Source organism: Lynx canadensis, chromosome B3, assembly GCF_007474595.2.
Source record: "Lynx canadensis isolate LIC74 chromosome B3, mLynCan4.pri.v2, whole genome shotgun sequence".
NCBI classification, from domain to species: Eukaryota; Metazoa; Chordata; class Mammalia; order Carnivora; family Felidae; genus Lynx; species Lynx canadensis.
In genome coordinates, this window is record NC_044308.2 from 17,261,115 (window position 1) to 17,284,157 (window position 23,043).

At 47.5% G+C, this 23,043-nt stretch overlaps 1 protein-coding gene across 2 annotated transcripts in view; it reads right to left on the reverse strand.

Annotated features, from left to right (window-relative positions):
• The window catches only part of TTC23 (tetratricopeptide repeat domain 23), a 101,430-nt gene that overhangs the window by 2,882 nt on the left and 75,505 nt on the right, over positions 1-23,043 (reverse strand). For both annotated transcript variants that reach the window (XM_030317484.2, XM_030317485.1), the window contains exons 8-9: positions 14,607-14,734; positions 10,234-10,383 (exon numbers count right to left, since the gene is read on the reverse strand). In XM_030317484.2, the coding sequence (XP_030173344.1) occupies positions 10,234-10,383; positions 14,607-14,734 (278 nt within the window). The remainder of the gene's footprint in view (positions 1-10,233; positions 10,384-14,606; positions 14,735-23,043) is intronic.

Here is a 23,043-nt window from a genome sequence, read left to right on the forward strand (position 1 = left end):
ACAAGATCCAGGCAAATCAAAAGTAAAAGACTGATATGATTTAACTGTATTAAAATTCAAAAAATCTATGCACCAAAATTCACCTTAAATAAAGTACAAGGAGGGAAAGTATAAAGTACAATAAGGGAAAATATTTGCACAATACTGAGAGGGGGTTAGAACTAAGGACGCATAAAGAACAAACTACCAATAGAAAATAATCAAAAGATATTATTCAAAGAAGTTGAAAACTAAGGGGCTGATAAACACACCTAAGTTCACTAGTAATCAGAAATGCAAACTAAAACTTCAAGGGCGTTGTTCCTTTGGTCTTAAATTGCAAAAATTATAGTCTGATAATGATAATACCAAGCTTTGTCACAGGTGTTAAGCAACAAGTACTCTTTTATATATTGATAGTGGATGTTGAAATTGGTACCACTTTTAGAACAATTTGGCAATATTTAGTAATGGATAGGTACATGTACGATACACAAATTTTTGATGTGCATATAGCCACATAGATGAATCTCATGATTATAGAGAGGAAAAAACAAATTGCAGTTGAATGCATTATATATATTATTATATATTACATATTATTAAAATACATATTACATATAATTTATATGAAGTTTAAGAAGCATGTATAACAAGATTGCAAAATAATTTTAGTAAATTAATTTAGTAAATAGTAAAATAGTAAAGACATAGTAAAATAATTACGACAACGTGGGAATGATACCAAATTCAGGATAGCAGTTATCCAGAGGTGGGGTGGGGAAGGCTAGTGGGGACTTCAACTGTATAGACCCATACATGTTTTATTGCTTATATTGAACAGTGAACTCAAAGGTGTTGGTTACATTCTTCATGCTTTTCTGCATATCTGAAATACTTTGCATTTTTATAATATTGAATTGGTTGTTCTACACGGTAACAGCTTGAGTCAAAAAAAGTCTGAGGCTTTGGGGACTTTGTACTGAAGACTGTTTATTCATTCTGATCTGCCAACCATTTTTAGGTCTTCAGGAAAATTAAAATGCAAGCAGCCAACATGCTTTGTCTTTAAAAGATGTGGAAAATATCAAAACCGACTGAATGTTTGGTTCAATCTGAGGAATTGAAAATGTGGTTCTGGAATCTGAGAATGTGGTTGTCTTCTGGAGGAAAGAGGTATTATTAGACGAAGATAGGACGGGGTTTTGGGGTTTTTTTGTTGTTTTTTGTTTTTGTTTTGAAACAACAGACCTTCACTCTTTGTTGAATTATGTAACACCAAGGAAGTAGCAAACTTGTTCTGTCATTCCATTTAGCATATAATCCAAATGCTCCAAAATCCCACCCCTTCCACCCAAATAAGCCACAGGCTTTCGGAATCCGCACTGGGGGCCCTGGCCTGGCCTGTTGCTCTTTCCATGGGTTTGGGCCAGCTCTACTTTAATCCACGGATAAACTGATGTGAACTTGGGAAACTTAAGGAACTCTGAGAAAGTTCTGTGTTGCTTTTGGGGACAGGTTTCCAACACCCAGGACACTTGATGTAAACTCTTCCCGCCCTCCTCTCCCACGTGGCTCCCAGCTGCTGGAAGCCTGGGGGCGGCTCCAGGCAGGGTCCAGCAAGGGAGGTGCTCAGGCAGGGACAGAAAACAGGAAGCAAGCAGGCTTTCCCCTCATTCATGCTTGGCAGTTAGAGGCCGCTGTCCAGGGCTAACGTTCTTGCCAGGACAGACTTCATTTTCCCCTACATGGCCAGAAATACCTTAACTCCGTGTGAAAGATCAGGTCTCATTTTAAACTCATCTGCCTTCTCTGTTTACATATCTACGAGTACCTCCCTTGCAGCTCATTTTGAGATGAGCTGATGTCTCGGTGTTAGTTCATTCACTGAGACATTAGCATTTTACTGACATTATAATCATTATTTGAGATGGTCTGAGGTCTCGGTTTACCCTGCCTTAACAGAGGGCCTCCGAAATCCAGAACTCAGGAGGGCTATCCATCCTACCCTTTGGGTTACTGAAGCTTCTCTCTGGCCCCTCATTCTCTAGGGAAAAACATACTATTAGCTAACTTTTTCAGATTTCTAGGTACAAGGACAGGGCAATTGACGGTGCTTATACCAATTCTCACTGGTTCTACTAACCACTTCCATTCCAGACCTTGTGTGCTGGTCATTGTCCCTGGGGAAAATGTGTGTAGGGAGACTGGAGGTAGGAGAGAAGGTCATAATCAATAATCAAGCCTAGAGAGAGGTCAGCCCATCCCCGTCCCTACTCCCTAGACCCTGGCAGTCAAGATTCTTCTCTTCCTGGCATTAATAGATTTTGTTTTTTTTTTAAGGCTACTTATCCTCCTTAAGGAGATTTGCCCCCAGTTCTAGCTGAAGCGAGAAGAGATGTAAAGGGATGCCAACTAGGAGAGGGAAATGGGTCCTCAGCCCCTACCTAATCTCCTTTAGATGACAGTGCCCAGGGACACCATACCGGGCACCACATCAGGAAAGAATGGTTCACCTACTAGCTGGAATAGTTTTCAAGAGCTACCTTTTTAAAATAGTGAGGGGCGCCCGGGTGCCTCAGTCAGTTAAGCGTTCGACTTCAGCTCAGGTCATGATCTTGCAGTTTGTGGGTTCGAGCCTGGCGTCAGCTTGTGCTGACAGCTCAGAGCCAGGAGCCTGATTCAGAAAATTTTAAATAGTGAAATAACCCCCTTACTGACCTTACTAGGAAATGTTTTACATAGCTGTGTATTTACCTAAGAAACATAAATTGAATTTTTCAGTGCTCTGCTGCTCTTAGCTAAATTTGCTTAAGCATTTTTGTGTGAAACAGGTTATTTCGATTCTTTTGTTAAAAATATGGACACTGTCAGAGACAAAGTCAATAAATGTTATTTGAACCTACTGGGAGCCCGGCATTTTAAACAACTCTCTGAACTAAGTGAAGAATCCCAAATCCCGGTGGTGGAATATTCTATAGCATAAATAAAAGGTATTTTGTGCTCTCTAGATTCTTCTTCCAAGGCCAGTGCACTCCTATTTGAAATCAGCCTGTACAGGGTGCTTCTCATTTTTCTCTAAGTGGACAAAAACCCTGGAATTTCCAGGATCCAGATGAATTTTGGGGAACTGTTATATTGCTGTTACGCTCTTTGATTTTATCTGCAGGCGTTGGGAGAAGTCATTTGTGTTTCTATTATTACTTAAATACCAAACAAGAAGCTTTCCACCCCCTGCAGAAAGACAAGAGGTAGCACCCGCTTCCACACTGGCCTGCAAGCTGTCCCCAGAGGGGCCACATTGGTGTTGCTCGCCTTCCTGCCCCAGGTTCCGGAACATTCCCTGGCACGTGAGTAGGGGCGATATTTGCTAGATGAATGAACGATCAAACAAGAGGACAAACAGTTCAACTGAGGAGGTTCTTATACGGAGCCTGAAGACACGGTTGGACCACAGGGCTCCAGGGATCTGTCAGCAACTGACACCTCTGGTAAGGACGCTTCGTGGGGGGTGCCGTGTCACGAAGCCTCGCCCTCAAAATCCAGGCAGGTTCGGTAGCCGCAAGAGTGCTGCTCGCTGTGTACTGCTTCTCTTAGCAGTCATTCCTAAAGCCAGGGCAAGTTACGACACGACTGTAAGCACCTGATGTGAAACTGAAAACTTATTTTTGACATGACTGAGTTTTGCAAGCTAGGTTTCTGAGGGGCCTGGGAGGCAAGGCAGCTGGGACAGGAGCCACCAGTTGGTGTCTTCCTAGCTCTGGCCTACCCATGTGCCCAAGAACTCACACCCTTCCCAGTGTGGCTGCAGGGGTGGCCCGGGGACAGCTGCGGGGTAGAGGTTCACTGACTCCGTGTACTCTGGCTTTAGAAAACCACGACAGGGGTACCTGGGTGGCTCGGTCAGCTAAGTTTCTGACTCTGGATTTTAGCTCAGGTCATGATCTCACAGTTTGTGAGTTTGAGCCTCGTGTCAGGCTCTGTGCTATTAGCTTGGGATTCTCTCTCTCTCTCCCCACCCCTCTCAAAAAATAAATAAAACATGAAAGAAAGAAAGAAAGAAAGAAAGAAAGAAAGAAAGAAAGAAAGAAAACCATGACAGCTATATCCCCAAAAAGAAGCACATTTCCGGTTTGGGCAGGAATCTCTGAAAACCTGCAGTCATTACTCAAGGCCATTTATTTGCATGGCCGGTACCTCTGAAGAACTGGATTGGGGTGCCTTAGCCCTCCCTTCACCCATCAACCCCCAGCCCCCCAGCCTTCAGTCCTGGAATTGGCCCATAATTCCTATCAGGGAATTTCAGACAATGGATGTGCTGACGGGATAAATCCTACTTATTCACAGAGGCCATGTGGCAAAGGCCTGTCTCTAAAGAGCCACCTCGGTGGCAAGGCCACAGGGCTCGATGATGGAAAACTGACAAAGACAGACTTTCATGCCTGGTAAGGGTCATGCCAAGCTCGTCGTGCTAGTCCAAGTATTTTGTCTTTATGGGGAATGAAAAACAAAGCCACAGAAAGGTAAGATTTTTAACAACGACTCTAATTCTCACAACCTAAAACTACTACTCTTCTTTTGCACATTATCTGATGCGACAGCATGTCCGTGGCGGAGAAGCTACCCTGATGCTCATGAACTGTGGCTCTGTTTACACGTCAAGTCTCAAGGCTGGCGCCAAGAAAAAAAAGATGTCAGGAAAGATTCCTTCAACGTTTAGAAAAAACACAAATGCGCCTTCACGGACGCATCTTTACAAGGCAGGCAGAAGTGATTTACTTAAATGATGACCTTGGCGGAACTGAAAGGACAAATCGAAACACAGTTCATCAGGGAGCATTTTCCTACGGAAACAGGGGCACGTGTGGGTGGGCGTTCCCCAAGCCACTCGGGCACCAGCCTTGTCCTCACTAGGCCCGAGTCCTTCATATCTACTCATTCCCGCAGCAGCTGTTTGCAGAGCACTGGCGATATGCCGACCTGTGTCCACCTCAGGGACAGAGCAGAGTGGCCAGGCCTGGGTCTTGCCCTCAGGGGCCTCCAGTGTAGTGGGGGAGCCAGACATTGAGAGATTTTTGTAAATGAATGTGTGATAACAACTGATGATAAGAGCTGTGGAAGAGAAAAGAAGATGGGGCGACGGAGGAAGAAAAGTGGGGGGTGGTCAGTGGTGGGAGAGGGCACTTGGTCAGTGAAGGCCCCTGTGAGGTGACATGTGAGTTGAGAATGGCAGGATGGGGAGTCGGCCATGTGGGCACAGGCCCGGGGAAGGGGGTGCTGGTGCTGGGGTCCCAGGCAGGAGGACTGGGAGGTGTTTGAGGGAGCACACTATGATCCCCCTTCTCTCTCACCTTGCTCTCTCTTCCTCCCTCTCACGTGCACGCTCGCACACTTGCACCCCTGCAACTCCCTTACCTGGAAGACCACTAATACTGAATCCCCAGGATTGCTGCATGGGTGGGAGGGACGCCTCCCATGACAAAGGGACCGATAAGGTGGGACCAGGGGCCCCAGGACGAGGGACGTGTGAGATGAGGAAGAAAGAGGGCCCGGGGACTCTGGAGAGAGACCCTGTTTGCAAAGTTCTCCCCAAGTGTCTGCGGAGGGCCAGCCTTGAAAGTGTGGGTGTCATCCTCGTCTCCCTCACTCCTCACCTCTGAGTTGCCACGTGCCGTGGGCTCTACATCCTTATCGGCATCCCTCGACTCCCCCACGACCTTGCTCCAGCCCCTGGCCACTGTCTTGGAGCAAGCTACCACCATCTTTCTCCAGGACAACTGCAACACAAATATTTAGAGAACAAACACATCAGCAGGATGTGCTGGTGTGGGGAATCCTGCTGCGCACCCACGTATGGGTCACGGCTTCCTTCTCTAAAGCGGACAGCCAGCTCTTTGTATAAAAGCTGGACTCGCCTATTTCAGAGTTGGACAGAGCAAGAGATCCAGACCCTTTGAAAAGCTAAGCCTTTTGAGCTGCCTTTTCATGGCCCTTTCCGTGGCTGTGGAACACAGCCACCTCGTCGGGTCCTTCCTGAGCCAGTGCAGTCTCGCCAACCATTCCTGACCATCGCTCTTTCCACCTGTTCATGGTCACGCTGCATTTATGTGGTAGGTTTGGCCTTCCCCTCCTTTGCCAGCCCTCCACCCATAAACTCATGGTTGTCCTGCCTCTAGTGAGGCTCTGGCAAAATGCCAGTGTCAGGCCAGGACAGTCTGCTCAGACCACGGTTCTGCGCCCTCCAGACTCCGATGCCAATTTAGGAGCGTCTAAGGCACTGAGGACTCAACAAGCAGCAGCGAGAGCTCCGATGGTTGAGGAACTTTCCAATGTAGCCTTGTGTCGGGGGCAGTCTGGGCACGCTGCCCATCTGTGTTTTCTAAGGGACAGCAAAGGCAGAGGGGTGCTTTGTGTGGGCTGCTGTGGTTGGGGGGCCTGACCCCGAGGATAGGGACTCTTCTGGGCAGCCTATGGCCAGCAGAGCTGGAATTCTCATTCCCACCTAGCCTAGAGCAGGCACAAAGGAGGCTCCACATTTTCTCCACGGAAGGTCAAAAAAGGATGACCTTGATCCCTCTAACCATCAGCTCCTATTGTGATACTCTTATCAACCGATTTACAAACAGCTTTAAGTGAGGAGTGCTTGCAACGCCTTTAAGCCTGCTTCTCAACTCAAGAACAGGATTTTTTTTTTTTAATAAGAAATTAATGTCGTCATGACCTTACTCTCTTTCTAAAAGGATCTGAGGTGGGCTGTGGCAGCCCAACAATGGGTTAGTCAGTGATGATTAGGAAAATCAGGATCAAGGACAAATGGGACTACACATGAAAACAGTGTGAGCTAACATGGGGCTCTGTGGGGACTCCAAGCTCGATCTTGATCTCCTGGTATCCAGGGCAACGAGGAAAACACCACACAGGCTAAAGGGAAAGTAAAACGAAGTGGTCCGCTGATAGAATGGCAGTGCGTGAATTATGTATAAAATACAGCTGTCAACCAGGAGGCTCTGTGTGCTTGGCCGGTCGCAGGAATGGCTGTTCTAGGGTCTCGACCCATGGCCACATGAGATCCTCCCAGGGGTGGCTTTCTCATCTACAATCTATGAGTAAAAACCATTTTCCTTTACCCTTCTTCAACTGATTCATTACAGTGGGCTTTGGATTTCTTGGAGAAAGGTCACATAAAATTATGTTATTCTTTTATGGAGATGTTTAATGTCTGCCATTATAAAGCACTCAAGTAGTGGACTGAACCCTTAATACGAAGGCTGGATGAAGGAGGGGCCCAAACCCGGCTTCACCCTGTCACTGGGCCCAGGATTAATCCAGAGAGGCTACTGACCTGGGAAACAGTCTATTCCCCGCCCCCTCCCCTCCCCCCCAAATGTATGTATGTTCAGAGGTGGGGGAGGGAGAGAGAGAGAATCCCAGGCAGGCTCTGCATTGTCAGCGCAGAGCCCCATGCGGGGCTTGAACCCATGAACCGTGAGATCATGACATGAGCTGAAGACAGACGCTTAACTGACTGAGCCACCCAGGCGCCCCAGGAAACAGTCTTTAGGAATTCTTTTTTGCCACCTTTCACCTGGATGGAAATGCTGACAGTGATGTCCATCCTAGAATCAAACCAGGTCTCTATGTCGCAAAAACATAGCGGAGGTTGTGCTGTGGAAATTTCCATCTGGAGCCAACAGATTTCTCCAATTTACTCCTGCAGGCAGACGCCTTTGAAAGATAGATCAATAATATGGTTTTCCTTGCAGTAATTTAATCCGGCTGTCTGCTTTGTCTCTCGTGACTTCCTGTTTTTCATGCCCACGGGACCATGGCCGGGCCATGCAGCACAGGAGGGCACATCTGGAAAAGCTGGTGTTCCTTGGATTCCTGTTCCAGGGTTGAAAACTTGGGGGACACAGCTGTTGTGATAAATATGCGAGAAATGCTCGGCTGGTAGCTTTAGGGAGCTACCTAAGGGCTGACTAAGAAAGTGTGGCTCAACAGCCGACGCGCAAGTCCTGTGTGTGTCCTATGCCCACAGCGTGGCCAGTCCTGTCCTCAGATGGGCACATGTGGAGGAGGGACAACGAGGACCGCACGTACTGCAGCACGCACACCCAATAGACATGCAGGTTTCAACCCTGTCTCCCTGCATTCTGGCAAATGGCCAGAGAGCTTCAAAATGCCAAAGCCATTGTGTTCAGGACTGATGGTTAATGAGGCCAAACTAAAGTGAAAACATTTCACTAACTTCCACTGCAGGCTTGGGGAGTGATGAAACCTGACAGTTTGTTGAAGCTGAGCTGCTTTTAAGCCCTGTGGGTGGGCACGAGGCCCAGAGCAGTGATCTCGACCTTCCCCCAGAAGCTAGAATGCAGATCCCTGGGCCCCTAGACCCCTGCCCCAGACTCAGATTCAGAAGGTCACCCCGATGCGGGGCTTTAAGCCCCCATGCTTGGTGAACCACTGGCAATAAGGAAAGCATGTGGGCTTTACTATAGAGTAGCCTGCCCAGAGGCAATTTATTTACTTCCAGGAGCCTCCGTCCTCTTGGCCTGTAAAACAGGGCTACTGAAGTCTGGGCTGTGAGGATCAGGAATGACGTCTGAGCGCTGGGCAGCAGGAAGCCTGGCCCCCAGCCTGCGGTCAGCGGTGGTACCCGCCCAGCCCCGCCGGGGACAGCGGGGCTTCATACAGGTTCGTGTGGCCCCTGCTCAAGTTTCTTGAGCATCTGCTACCATTTGCCAGTTTCCCCCATTCCTGGGGTCCCTCCCCAGCCTGGAGTTGAGTGGCTAGGCTTTCCCTATTTCATGGACACTCCTCAGAGGAGAAACAAGGAAGGGGAATCACAGTGGAGATTCCCAGGGGCAGGCAGTGCCTCAGCCAGGAAAGCCCTGCCCTCTCCTCCTTCTGGTACTCTTCAGGACCCAGAACTCCGCCAGACCCTGCTGCTCGCAAAGCAGCCTACCTTTCCTCCCCTCACTCCATCCCCAGAACAACATGGGACAAAAGAAGCCTCGGCGTTGCTGTCACCTCCACTTTACAGATGAGAAAACTTCGGCCTCTTGCCTCGATTCTTGGTCCATTCCATTCTCAACACCATCCTCACATGATTTTTTTCTTTTCGTTTCTTTTTATTTAAAAAAATTTTTTTTAATTTAAAAAATTTTTGAGACAGAGAGAGAGCATGAATGGGGGAGGGTCAGAGAGAGAGGGAGACATAGAATCCAAAGCAGGCTCCTCGAACTCACGGACGGTGAGATCATGACCTGAGCCGAAGTCGGAAGCTAAACCGACTGAGCCACCCAGGTGCCCCCCTCTTTTTATTTTTTTTAAATTGCTTTTAAAGATTTTATTTTTTAAGCAATCTCCACACCCAGTGTGGGGCTTGAACTTACAACCCTGAGATCAAGAGTTGCATACTCCACCAAATGAGCCAGCCAGGTGCCCCTGATTTTTTTGTTGTTGTTGTTGTTTATATATTTTTGAGAGAGACACAGAGCACAAGCAGGGGAGGGGCAGTGAGAGAGGGCGACACAGAATCTGAAGTAGGCTCCTGGCTCTGAGCTGTCAGCACAGAGCCCAACACCGGGCTCGAACTCACGAACCATGAGACTGTGTCATGAGTCGAAGTCAGACACTTAACCAACGGAGCCACCCAGGCACCCCAAAATCCTAAGTACAAATAGAGACCTATGGTGCCCTGCTTAAAATTCCCTTAATGGCTCCCAGCTGCTTAGAGCAAGGTTCAGAAAACTTTCTGCAAAGGGCCAGATGGTAAATATTATAGGCCTTGCAGGCCAAGAGACAAAAATTGAGGCTACCGTGTAGGCACTTAGGTAACAGGAGGGAGTGCAATCTTCCTCAAATTTGTTTTATCAATGAAATTATGAGGAGGTTTCTTTAAAAAGAAACAGACATACAAGTACTAGAAGAACACATACAAGAATTCAAGAATTCCTCCATGAACTGAGTGTACCGAAAGAGTACAAGAAAATTGATAAATCACACTATGTAAAAAATTTAAAACATTTGCATGGTAAAAAAATAATTGATAATTCATTTAAAAACATATGTGTATAAAAGGATTACTATATCGCTTACCCAAAAAGTGTTGGCTTGGATCAACTGCGCAAGTGATGTCACCTTACCTAAATAAGCCACTGATAAAGTTTCATTTACAAACATCATGGTGGAGGGAGAGAAAGTGACCCGTGGGGAGAGTTTTCTCTGCATTAGTACTGGCTCCAGCTTTACCTTCTTTAGTTTCTTGTGGGCCCCACTCTGGTTCCCCTGTGCCAGGTCGGCCCCACCTAACAGCCGGTATGTCTCTGCCACCTCCGGGCTGAGGTCACCAAACACTGCCACTTTGGCTTCCAGGGACTCTCTCAGGATGGAGATTGCTCTCTGTGAAGGGAACAAAAGTTAAAGTCTGGTTAAAAGCTCAAAGGCTGATAAAATCCACGCCTCTTAAGAAAATGGTGTGACTGATGTGTATTTCCACTTTTCAGGGGAATGGGTTTGGGTGGTGTCTCCTGAGCTAAGCCTACTCTCCCCTTTAAACAGGGGACAGGAAGTAGCATACATGTGAGCGGAGAGGTGCTCACCATGGAGACACAATGCATAAAGGACACCTGGAGAGCAAAGCCACTTCAGACAGTTCAGGAATTCATTTCAGTCAAGCAGTAAGAGCAAAAGCTAACATGTTTTGTGTCCTTTATGTGCCAAGACCTGTACTAAACAGTTTGCATGTGTGAGCTCATGTAATTCTGTCTCCTTTAGGTAAGTACAGTTTTAATCCTCACTGAACAGAGGAGGAAACTGAGGTACAGAGCAGTCAAGAAACTTGCTCAGGTCTGACTCTTGATGTCGGCTCAGGTTGTAATCTTGTGGTTGGGGAGTCAGGTCCCAATTGGCATTCTCTAGCCACCATCCCCCTCTCTCTCCCTCTTTCTCTCTCTCTGCTCCTCCCCTGCTCAGGCTCTCTAAAGCAACAAACATTAAAAAAAAAAAAAAAAAAAAAAAAAGGAAAAGAAAAAGAAACTAGCTCAGGATCAGACAGACAGCTCCCCAGTGGCAGACCTAGGATCTGAATCCGGCCAGTAATTTGAATCCTTTTCAGTTGCAGGCTCTTCTGCCTATGTGCCCAGGGACGTTCTTACATTAAGTGAAAATTAGAGTTTCCTGGCAATGTATGTACTTACAAAACATCCAGAACATATTCCAGGGTTTTCTATTTCTCATAAGAAATAGCTTAGGAAACCAAAAGCAAACATTCCAACATGGTGAAAAATTAAATATATTTGACATTTTGTTTGGTTTCTTGGGTTTATTTATACCAACGTGGAATAAAAAACATGGCTTGGTCAGAAACCAGTATCTTCTGACATTAATCTCTTGAGTCAGACACTAAGACATACAGAGGGAAAGCCCTGTCTCCACCGCCCACATTTCTCCTGAAATTCTTCCGTGGTCTTGTACACGAAAGCAGGATTATGGCTGCAGGATACAAATGCTGAATTTGAGACTCAAATAAGGCCGGAACCGATTAAAGGGTGTCCCCACCAACTGGCCCTGGAGGTGTCCTGATAGCACTCCACAGATGGAAGGAGCTGGCAAAGCTTTACTCGTTTTATTGGCAGTAATATGGGTTAGGTGCTAGGGTTGGGGTGTGGAACCAACCACAGAGAAGGCAGTGATGAGGCAGAAACAATTTCTTAGGTGGAAAGATGAAATCACCAGAGAAACTGGAAACTGTGAAGCGTGTGGCCTACCCTGGTACGTGGGTACCTTGCTTGATGCTAAAGTGCATCACGTCCTTTTGTATCACATCCCCTCCCAACCCCTGTGAGCAAGGATTTAGCGTGGGGCAGGTGTTGGGCTCGGCAACTTATTCTTGTCAATTGGTTGTCAGGTTTGGAGGAGCCCATGATGGAAAGAAGAGCCGGACTCTTTTTCATAAATGAAGCTTTCAATGCCATTTATAGCCTGACTGGGGAAACTAGAGAGAGATCTGCATGAACTTGAACGGCAGGTCACGATGGTGATGGACGAGATGCGACATGGGTTTGGAGGAAACAGAGACTGTGTCAGTCTGTGAGAGGTAGAAAAACTTAAGGGAGAGGAGTGAAGAAAAAATAGGACCTGGGTGGGAGGAGGAGAGGGCGTGGGAAACTGGGAGCCCAGGTGTGAGGAGGGCAAAGGGCAGAGCCAGGCAGTGGGCTAATCTGACTGCAGCACAGAGAGTGGGAAGGGGAGAGTGGGGAGACAGGCCGGGCTGAGGGTTGGTGGGGGGCCTTTGCGCCAGGTTTGGGAGTCTGGATTTTCTTATGGGGAGTAAGAACCTGGAGAAGGTTCTTGAGCAGAAAAGTAGCACAACTAGAAGATAAACCCACACAGAGTATTTTAATCTGTGGCAGAGTGACCTTCACCTACATTTTACCTTAAAAGACATTTTCCTTCCCAAAGACCACCTTCCTGTTGGTGCAGGGTTCTAGTCCAATGTATCAGCTGTGAACACATCTGGGGTGGTCTGAGCCCAGCCCCATGCTCATGCCTGGGACTGTCCTCGGGCTGAGCCTTGTCAGCCAGCTCCAGCTAGAGCCCACAGGGAGAGGGCTGTGACTCATGCAAGGTTGCCACGCTTGGGCGGACGGGTTGCATCACGCACAAGGGCAGGAGAACGAGGGCAGCTGAAATCTAGCCTGTGTTCTGCTCTCCAAGCAATGTGTGCTGGCACGGGCTGCATCCCCCCGAGGAAGAGGCAGCTTTTTCTATTCTTACAAGGGCACCGGAGGGCTGGCTGGGGGTAGAATGAAAAGAGCCAGTTTGCCAAAATCTCCGAGGGCGGCTGAGGGGAGCGAGGTGCATCTTTGGATCAATACCACCGATTTGGGTGACTGGGGCAAGGGCAGTGAGGTGTGGCATCAGTGACAGACACCAGGGCGGGAAGCCAGACAGGAATAGGGGAGATGATGGGTGCCCTGTGGTGGCTAGAGCAGTCAGGCGGCCCATAGCCAAGCCTCCACCACCATGAGCAAGAGGGTCTCTGGCTACATGGAAATCAGTCCAGGCAGGGGAGAAACAGTACACATCCACACATATACTTACTATTCTTATGATCTTGTTCTATTACTCCTGTGCTGTGTTCATCATATTATTATATCAAACAGGATTCTATGATGAACAATAATGGGAAGAATCTAATGAGGACTGGGGAAAGGAATCAGGCAAACTGATGAGTCCTGAAAGATAGACCCTGCGTTATTTAGGAGATCAATGAGGAAGAGACTCCCAAGAGTAGGAACCAAAAGCTGGCACTTTCTGGAAGTGGGGATTAGAAAAGGCCAATGTGGCCAGAACACAGATCGGGGGAGGGGGCAAAAATAAGACTGGAAATGTCAGCAGAATCCAGATCCTTGAAGGTATTGTGAGACACACAGGATTCTGATTTATTTTAAGGGCATTGAGAAGCCGTTGGAGTATTTTACAAATGGGGGTTTCACTGGTCAGATCTGCTTTTTGAAAAGATCACCATAGCTTCCTTATTCAGAATGGATGAGAAAAAGTCAAGAGTGGAGAAAGCAGCTGGGGGACCAGAGTCTGTCAGAGTGGTCCAGACAGGAGGTGATGATTGGCAGAGGTGGACATAGCAACCAATACATTTTAGAGGTAACAATGACTGATGACCTGGAAGGGGTAAGTCATGATGGGGGTAGACTACATCCTGCCTCTAGACTTCTGACCTGAGCACCCTCCCTAGAACTTCTACAGATATTCTAGAATCTGAGGCCTCTGGAAGGCCCTTTTCTAGTTGGGGGATCCAGAAAAATATGGAAACTCCACATGCTATGGTTACTGTAGTCCTACTTTGGTCTGAGGAACATGGGAGCATCTAGATTAAAAACCTGTGTTCCTTAAGCTCCCATCAATTGAGAGGGGAGTTTAGGACAGAGCTGTGGGGGGAAGTGTACAGAACAGCATAGAAAATAAAAGCTTTTCATCCCAAGGATTTGCCTTGATAGGTTGAAGTTGAAAAAAATATATACATCTATATACGTAAAGGCAACAGCAAGTAGCTTTCTGGTAGCTGTTAGGCTTTGCATGGAATAAGTTCCCAAGGGTTTAATTACCAGTGAATATAAACTCTGGGGCTTGTTCTATTTTTACAAGCCATAAAAAAGCATGCCTGTATGGTTCAATGGACCATGGGCTGTAACTTCTGTGCTGTGTAGTTCTCGTTAGATATGTAAATTCCATCCATAACCCAAAATTAGGAGAGAGGAATTAGGCACACTCACCGGCACCCTCTATCCCAGCCAGAACTGCAGGCTGTGATAAGCAGGGTCTGCCCACTGGGTTTTAGGTTTCTCGTCCTTTAGGATCCTTTGTGGGGAGTTGGGGGAACACGGCATCTACGTTCCCACAAATAGTTTTCATTTTCCAAGAATGAGTATCTGGGAGCTGCCCAAGAGTGGCCACCTGGCATTATTTATCCCTGTCCCTATGGGAGCCGGGTACATACCTTGCCCATAGTAGATGCTTGATGGATGCTTGTAGAGTGAAGGAGTAGCCCTCTGGATGTCAACTCATGCAAATAACTAGTCAAACTTGGGTCCAAATGCATTTACCTCTTTTTGTCCGGTGACTTGTAGAAAATGGCAATAATCATCTTGAATTGAAAGAAATTTGGCTTTTCCCATTCCTTCAGCATCCTTAAGATTAGCCATGCTCTCTTGAAAATACTGCTTGGCCACATCTGAAGAAAAGCATCGTAACAACATTTGAAGATTGCTTGCAGATTTGAAATGGAAACAGAATAAGTACCCTTTTAGTGGTGGTGAGCTATTTGAAAAAAATAAGTATTTAGACAAGAGGACCTAGTTAATTGGACTGTTTTTCAGAAAAGATTTAGGTCTCAGCAGGATACAGCAATTTACTTTCCTTGGTTTTCATACATTTTAGCTCTCCCAGCCATACAGTACAGATGGGGAAAATATTCCCCAGACTTGAACACACTGGTGAGTTTTCAGGTTAACCATTAATTCTTCCTCTAACTCTGGTTGCTGCTCACTGAGGTTAGGGCTCCGAGGGTCCACTTATTTTAATGGACTCTGTTATCTTAGAACATAATTTTACAACATTAAAATTCTGCAAAATATGGCTGACACGCTGCTAAAGAAAGAAACTTAACCATTCCAAACACATAAACATACTGGTTATAATACAAGGAAAATATTTTTAAATATTTGCCAATCTTGAAAGCAAGAAAGGGAAAACCTCAGGTATGATAAATGAAGAAGGAAACAGAAGCCAGAACGGTGAGTGGGCATTGAAGCTGAGTGGACCGTGAGGGTATTAGAAAAAAAGGTATAGTCTGTAAGGACTAAAGTTTTATAAGCCTGAGGACTGGTGATGAGGCCTGAGGACTGTGTATGGTAGGAAGATGGAATGAAGCTTGCTACCAAAAGCCAAATTCTTCTGTGATAGGCAGAATCTAGGAGGACAACTCTGTCTAATCTCTCCCCTGTGACATGGGTGGAACTTGCAGATATGAGGAGATATTATTCCTTTGATGAGGTTATGTGATATACCACAGTTGACTTTAAGAAAGTGAGATTATCCCTTGGGTTTAACCTAATCACCCAAGGCCTTGAAAAGCAGAGTTTTCTTTAGTTGGTAGCAGAAAAGGCAGCCAGAGACATTCAGAACATAAGGGGGATTTGACATGGAGGTCCTCCATTGGTGAGATGGAAGGAACTATGGTGTAAGGACCCAAGAGTGGCCTGTGGGAGCCAAGAGAGGCCCCTGGCCAATAGCCAGCAAGAAAATGGGGACTTCAGTCCTAAAACCGCAAGGAACTGAATTCTGCTAATGACAGAAATGAGTTTGGAAAAGTATCCCCATGCCCCAGATGAGAATGCAGCAGGCCGACAGCTTGATTTTAGCTTGAGCAGAGAAGCCAGCCTTACTGTGCTAGACTTCTGAGCGACAGAACCGAATTGATAAATGGGTTTAAGCAATCAAAATTTGTTATGGAGCAAAAGAAAACTAATACGGTCAGGAATCCCTACGATGGAGTGAAGAGCAATCGCAATGGTCCAGAGGCCATCCGTGGCTGCAGAAATGGCATCTGAAACTGAGACACAGTACAGGGGGCATCCACGTGGGTGAGGCCTGAATCTGCATCACCTACTTGGTCTGGAAATTCTGAACCAAGAAATTAACTAGAAACTAGTCTGTAACTGGAGAAATCATAGGGTTCCAGCATAGGGGTCAGCAAACTCATTCTGTAAAGGACAAGATGGTAAATATTTTAGGCTTTCAGAGCCATATGGTTGCTATCTCTGCTATTCAACTCTGCTGTTGAGGCACAAAAGCTTCCACAGACAATACATAAATGAATGAGCATGGCTGTGTGCCAAGAAAACTTTATTTACAAATACAAGGGGACAAGCTGGATTTGGACCACTGACCCCTGCCCAACAGAGGCAAAAGTGATATCTTCCTCTTCCAGGAACATGGGACTCCCAGTGAAGTGCCTGCTGGAGATGACCTCATGGTGACACATGACAAGCACATTTTTGCCAGAATAGACTATGACCCACGTATACAGTGGTCTACTTGATATTTCCACTTGGAAATCTCATGTGTATTGTGTGGTGCAAAGACCTACGAGTGAAAAGATAAAACATAACCCTTTACTTCTTTACTTTTCCTCCATATTTGGTTATCACCTCTAATTTTGTATTTGTGCTACCTCCTTATTTTCTTGATTAGACCAGCTAGCATTGCATCTATTTTAATACCTTTTCCAAAGAATCAGCCCTTGAATTCACTTTTCTCATACTGTGATGTGAGTGCCAGGTGCTTCCAAAGAGGCCTCTATGAGGACAGCACTCCAGAACTCACAGAGGAGCGATAACTGGGTCGCCTGTGCAGAGAGGGTGGTTGTTCCTGAGTCAGCACAGCGAGTGGCAAAGAGGGCAGGCTCCAGAGGTCAGAGGTTGCCTGGCTCTGCTCCCTTCTAGCTGGGTGCCTCACATGGTTGACCTCAGTCTCCTCATCTGAAAAAGGGGAACATAACGCTAGTGCCTCCTTTATAGGGTTATTGTCAGGAGTAAATGAGTTAATGCATACAAACAACTGAAGACACGCCTAACACCTAGTCAGTGCTCAATAAATGGTAATCATTTTAACTTAGGGACAGCTTTGAGGGTCGTGGTTATGGACCTCTGCTGCCCATGCTAGGGTGACCAGCAGGCACACCGGAAGCACAGGTGGGCTTATTAAAAGGACGGGAGCACTATGAAAGTGGTCACAGGTGTAGAATACTGGGCTCATCTCATGTGCACCGGATGTGTGGCCCTGCACACCACGAGAGCTCTGGGAACACCCGAAGTTCATGCTGAGAATGTTGGGGGTCTCAAGAAATGATTCAAGTATACTCCATGTGATATGTTTTAGAAAGGAGAGAAGCCAACCCTTGCGAAATGTAGTCTACCGAACCCTGTCAACATAAGGAAAAGATAGGTCTGAGAACAAGTAAGTTTCATTTATCTGCAAGATTTACTTTGCTTGGAGCCTAGGTGGTTGCCAGACCGAAGCAGGAATTCTGCTGTGAGGTGATGCCTCTGATTTCAGTCCTAGCTGCCCCCAGAGTTTGTAGCTATAGACAGAAGTTAATTGAACTGGAGCCCCCTGTTCCTTTCTTTCAGTGAGGGTCTGCTAGACCAGCAGGGGGATGATTTCTAGAGTATTTACTCAGAATTTTCTCTTGGTAGGAGAAAATTCTACCAAGCAGAAAATCTCTTTACTAGTAGCTGACTCATGGGAGAAAGCATTACAGATTTAATGCTCAAACTAAGCATTAATTTTGGCTACTTTGATAATCTGATGACAGCAAATTAGTGAGGATGATGTGGCATTTATTTTGTTGATTTCAAAAGCATAACAGAGATGAACATTCCATGTCTAAAAATTAACAACGATATTCCGGAGCAGAGTACTCCTGATATTTTAATTTTCTGTCTAATTGGGAATTAACCAAAGAATGTAACTGAGCCTTTAAGAGTTCTTTTTTGGGGCGCCTGGGTAGCTTAGTTGGTTAAGCATCGACTCTTGATTTGAGCTCAGGTCATGATCTCGTGGTTCATGAGACTGAGACCCATGTCTGGCTCTGCATTGAGCCCGCTTGGGATTCCCTTTCTCCCTCTCTCTCTGCCCCTCCCCTGCTCACATGCGCTCCTCTCAAAATAATAAACTAAAAAAAAAAAAAAAAAAAAAAAAAAAAAAAAAAAAAGGTAAAGATCTTTCTGAGTCTCAGCCTTGTTCTCCTGAGATGAGCTCTTACTATGAAGACTGGCAGATATAAAGAGCGTAGGAAGGAGTTGGGGCTGAACAAGGAGGGACTGAGTTTCAGAGCCTGGGCTTTGGCAGAAGTGGTACCATGCTCAGATACAGGAGGAGGCAAAAGGGATGGGAAACATTTCCCTCCCCTTCCTGGTAAGGAACTGGACATAGGAGGACACAGCTGTGCTTGATTCCTTTCTGGCCCCTTTCCTGTAATGTCCTCCCACCTCTCAGTATCCCTTCCCCCAGCAGTCACACGCTGACCGACTGCGTCCCCTAAAATACCCCGTTTTCAGCTGGCTTCCTAGACCTGAGTGCCACATGCTCCTTTCCCTCAGTGTAGCTGATCTCACAGAGATGCTGGGAGAGAGGGAGCTGCCTGGTCTAACGCAAACTAGTGCATAAATGGCTCAACCTCTACCTCAGGGAGATGTATTCATATTTCCCCAAAGAGGATGCTTGTTAGCACATATAGGTCTCTGGAAGAGGGGGTGAAAGTGAGAGAAGAAGGAAGGGAGGGGTGGAGGGAGAAGGAACGTATTACTGAAACGAAGGCAGTGTGGTTACTAGCGAACGAAAGCGAGGTGTTCAGCTGGGGATGTCAGAGGCGGACTCTGCCTGGAAATCTGCCCTCTGAGGTTGCTGCTGCCCTTCCTGTATTTCGGAGTCCTCAGCTTCTCTAAAGGTCCAGGCTTTTCCCATTTCTGTTCCTGCAAGGCCTCTAGTCCAAGGGGAGGAGGGGGGGAAGGGTTCCCCAACTGCCATTGTCACAGAGAAGTTGTCACACATCAGGCATCATGTCAGTGGCCTTGTAGATCACAACAGCCTTGCAACTTAGGAACAGAGGAAGGGGTAGGGCATCCACTATGGGTGCCTTCCCAGTCTATAAATTTGAAACTACTTTTATATTTACCTGGGATATAGGAAAACTCCCTTTACTACACGATCCTGATGTATTTCTCTCACCCCTCCGACCCCCACGTTAGCTTTCTGAACTGTGAACCGCATGATCTGTCTTTGAGAGGAGAGCAAATCCATCCTGTCACTACAGCTAAGGAGTGACTCCCTGATGAGCAGAGTTTCTTCTCCTGGGGGACGAGTGACAGCAGGATTTCCAGAGAGATCGAAGATCGAGCAGGGTGGGGAGATGCCATGTCCCAGCGTGGGCCTCGTGCCCTGAAGCCGGATTTTCAGAAAGCCAGCGATTTGCAGCTCTCTTACAGTGGCCGCCCCCAATTTTAAAAACCTCTTCTAGAATCATCTGCAACCTGATGCCGGTGGCCTTGGCAGAAGATGAGGTCATTTTCTAAAGCACAGAAGCATGACTTAACTTGTAAATCTGAGCCCTGGTGGCACAGGTGTTCCAAGGCCACGAGTCTTCTCCCGTTTCCACCCCAACACAATGTTCAGGCTGTCTGTGGGTTAGAGCGAGGGAGGAAGTGTGGCCTTCCTGCTGGGCAGGGGGACTCAATGTCTCCCAGAGGCCCTGTCAGACTCTGTTCTGTCTCTGTGTTCTTATACAGGCAAAAGAAAACCAGGCTTCATTCAAAGAGCAAGAGGAATGCGGGGTTACAGTTTGACATGCTGGAGGTTAGGAGGCTTTTAATTAAAACAAATTCCAGTCACCCTGGGCTCATTTTCTTGAGGCTGTCCTAAGGCAAGAGCTGAACAGTGAGGACAGCTTTCATTAAGAGGGAGGCCTGCATGTACAATGTGACAATTATCTTTTGTAACAGTCTTGGAAAATAGTCTGTACTCTGTACTAACTGCAAAAGTATTAAGGACCGCAGGGAATGTAGCCTGGTGTTAACCTAGAGGAGCTCCATCACCCAGCAAACAAACAGACTGGACCCATTTGGGGTCCTGTTGGGGCTGTAGGGGCTGCCTTGGACTCTGCACAGGCAGCTGCCCTGAGGCCACCTCCCAGCCCTGAGGGGTGGGAGGTGGGAAGGGTGGCCTGAGGACACATGAAGCCCAAGTCAGGCTCTCTCCTCACCTCAAGGTCTTCTGCGGTCCACACTAAAGACCCTCTCTTGGAAGAACACTTCCATAGGCCCTGGACATGGCTTCTGGGAACAGCAGACCTGCTGCTCAGTAGCTGTATGATCCCCAGGAAGTCCAAGGTCATTCTGAGGGGAAGGTTTGCCTTAGTAGTGTGAGGTGACCAAGATGGCGGCAGGCTGGGCGGGGCTTCCGTGGGAGAGCAAACATGAAGTGCCTGCACAGTGCCAGGCACCTATGGGCCTAGTAAAGGGCTCCGTCACCATGGGGATCTGCCTGCCTCCAATATCCTTACCACCAGGAAGCTGACCCAATCTCTACCTCCCCACCACTCACTGTCCCACCCAGTAGTGGTCAGGTATCCAGCAGCTTCTAGCCCCAGTTACTTGTCTTGGTTGAAATATATATTTTCCATAAGCTGCCCTAAAAACCCTTTTTGAAGCCAAGTCAGGGTATTAAAAACATAGGCATTTCTGAGAAGTTCTGCACACAAATTGTTAGCCAGTATAGGAGTGAAAAACTGTATATCACAGAGGCATGTACTTCATCTTTCCTAGCAGAGGAATGACGCCATAGACTTTGTTCTCAGACACAAAGATGGAAGGCAGTTTGTAAGCAAAGCTTGATGAGGTTTCAGTGTGCACAAGGTTGTCTCTTTGGGAAGAGAGACCAACAGCACGGAATTGGAGAGAGGAAGAGGCCATCTCTTCTGATCCTCTGCCAACCCTGCAGCCCCCACCTGTCCATCCTCTGGGCTTCCCGGACCTCTGGGGACAATGCCACTCAGTCTCCAGTTCTGGGGCCGTGGTTAAATAGGCCTCTGTCTAAGCCTTGCTTTGTCTCTAGCTTGCAGAATGAGTCTGGACATGTCCTGGACCTCAGTCCTTTGGATGGCATGTGCTCTGAGGTGCCTTCCAGAGGTTTCTGAGAAAGGGCCCTACTAATGATGGTGGGAAACAGGGTAAGGGTTCTTCTCTGTCCTTACCCACCACTTGCTTTCTTCAGCTTCCCCTTCCTTTAGAGCACACAGCAGGCGTGGATGCTGATACCTGCTTATGGAGCTCAAGGCAGGCCAGGATCAGGCTGGCTGCGCATTTTGTAACAAGAAATGGACTCTGCATAGGACTGACGAAGGGTCTGTCGGAGCACACGGGGCTTGAGGGCGACTAGGGAGGCTGAGGAGGATGGGAGAGAGTGGGTGGGTGTGGCCAGCTGTGGTTTACACCCATTTCCATCAGCAGAGCTGCATCCCAAACCCCACTTTGGAGGCCTCTGGTTGGAGGTGGGGCAAGGGCGACAGCAGGGGCTGCCGAGGGGGACCACGGGAAGATGAAGGACACCTGACTGTGGCTACTCTCGGGTGGCCATGTTACCTATCAGGAGTCCACTGGCACTGGGCATATGTGTATTCCAGAGCCTGTCTGACTTCTTGTCTCTGCGGGACACACAGGGCCCAAGGGGCATCCATAACCCAGGAATGTGGGGCAGGGAGTGGGCTGCAGGTGGGGTGGGACCCAGCAGAGGGGCAGGCTGACAAGGTGGGCCACAGGAGGAAGAGTCGAGAAAAGGGAGGATCAGGTAGGTGGATAAAACAGGAGACTGCATCAAGATACAGTGCCCAGCTTCAGACACTTGTATATTTTATGTCTACTGTGCAAATGTGGGGAGAGCCTAGCACAAGGGGGCAGCAGGAAGATGGACATATTTGCGCATGGGGAATAGTATCTTGGGAATGCACCCCATGCTCATGAGTCTGATTCATATGGCCAGGAATCCCACCCCCTGCCCCTGAGACTCTAGTGGGACAGAACCCCTTCCACTGTGCTGTGTCCGGACCCTACAGAGCCCAGGCTGCAGACGGAGCCACTTCCAAACAAGGCCGCCTGTGCTCAGCAGGCTCTGCCTCTCAAAGGTTTACACCGAAATGTACTTGGCTTCTGCCCATTTCATTTTAATATCCTTTAGGAGAAGAGTTATAAACACAAGGCCAATGCCCTGAACACTTCGCAGGGTTGGGAGAGCTGTTAATACCAAGTTTGTCTATGGCTGCTCCGGGAAGTGGGCCAGGCTCAGGTTAGTGACATTCCAGGAGCCTGAATTGGAAGTCCTTATGCAATCGCAATCCTTCGTGACTTCTAGGGCAGTTTTGTCTGCATAAGGAATGCAGGAAAGGCACAGAGCAAAGGGATTAGCTGGAGCATGGAGCCTGAAACACGCTAGCTTCTTGGCCAGTGGCGTTTCGTTTGTCAGAGGGCAATGCCTTCCATGGGCATTTAGCAAGCAGGCTACGGAGAATCCCCAGATGAGAAATGTTTCTCATTAATGATTCTTTAAAAAAAAAAAACAAAAAAAGTGTGCTCTGCACAGACAGGTTTAAGCACAGGAAAGCAGAGCTGTGGTCCCCATGCATGTGGATTTCTTTAGCATTTGGTAGACCATGTGGGTTTGCTCCCAGGGGATCTGGCTGGGATTTCGGAACTAAAAGTGACTAATGTCCAGGTCACAGTCCTGCCACCCTGGGTGAAAGCCAGCCAGTGTGTGTGTGTGTGTGTGTGTGTGTGTGTGTGTGTGTGTGTGTTTGGGGGGGATTGGTATCCCCTTACTTGTCAGACAAGATGAGTACCAAATGCTCCCCTTTCCTTTCTTCTTGCTAGAGGCAGCAGAGGCTTGGAGAACCCCCAGCCCTGGGTGGGTTCCCTTCTTTCCCACTGTGGG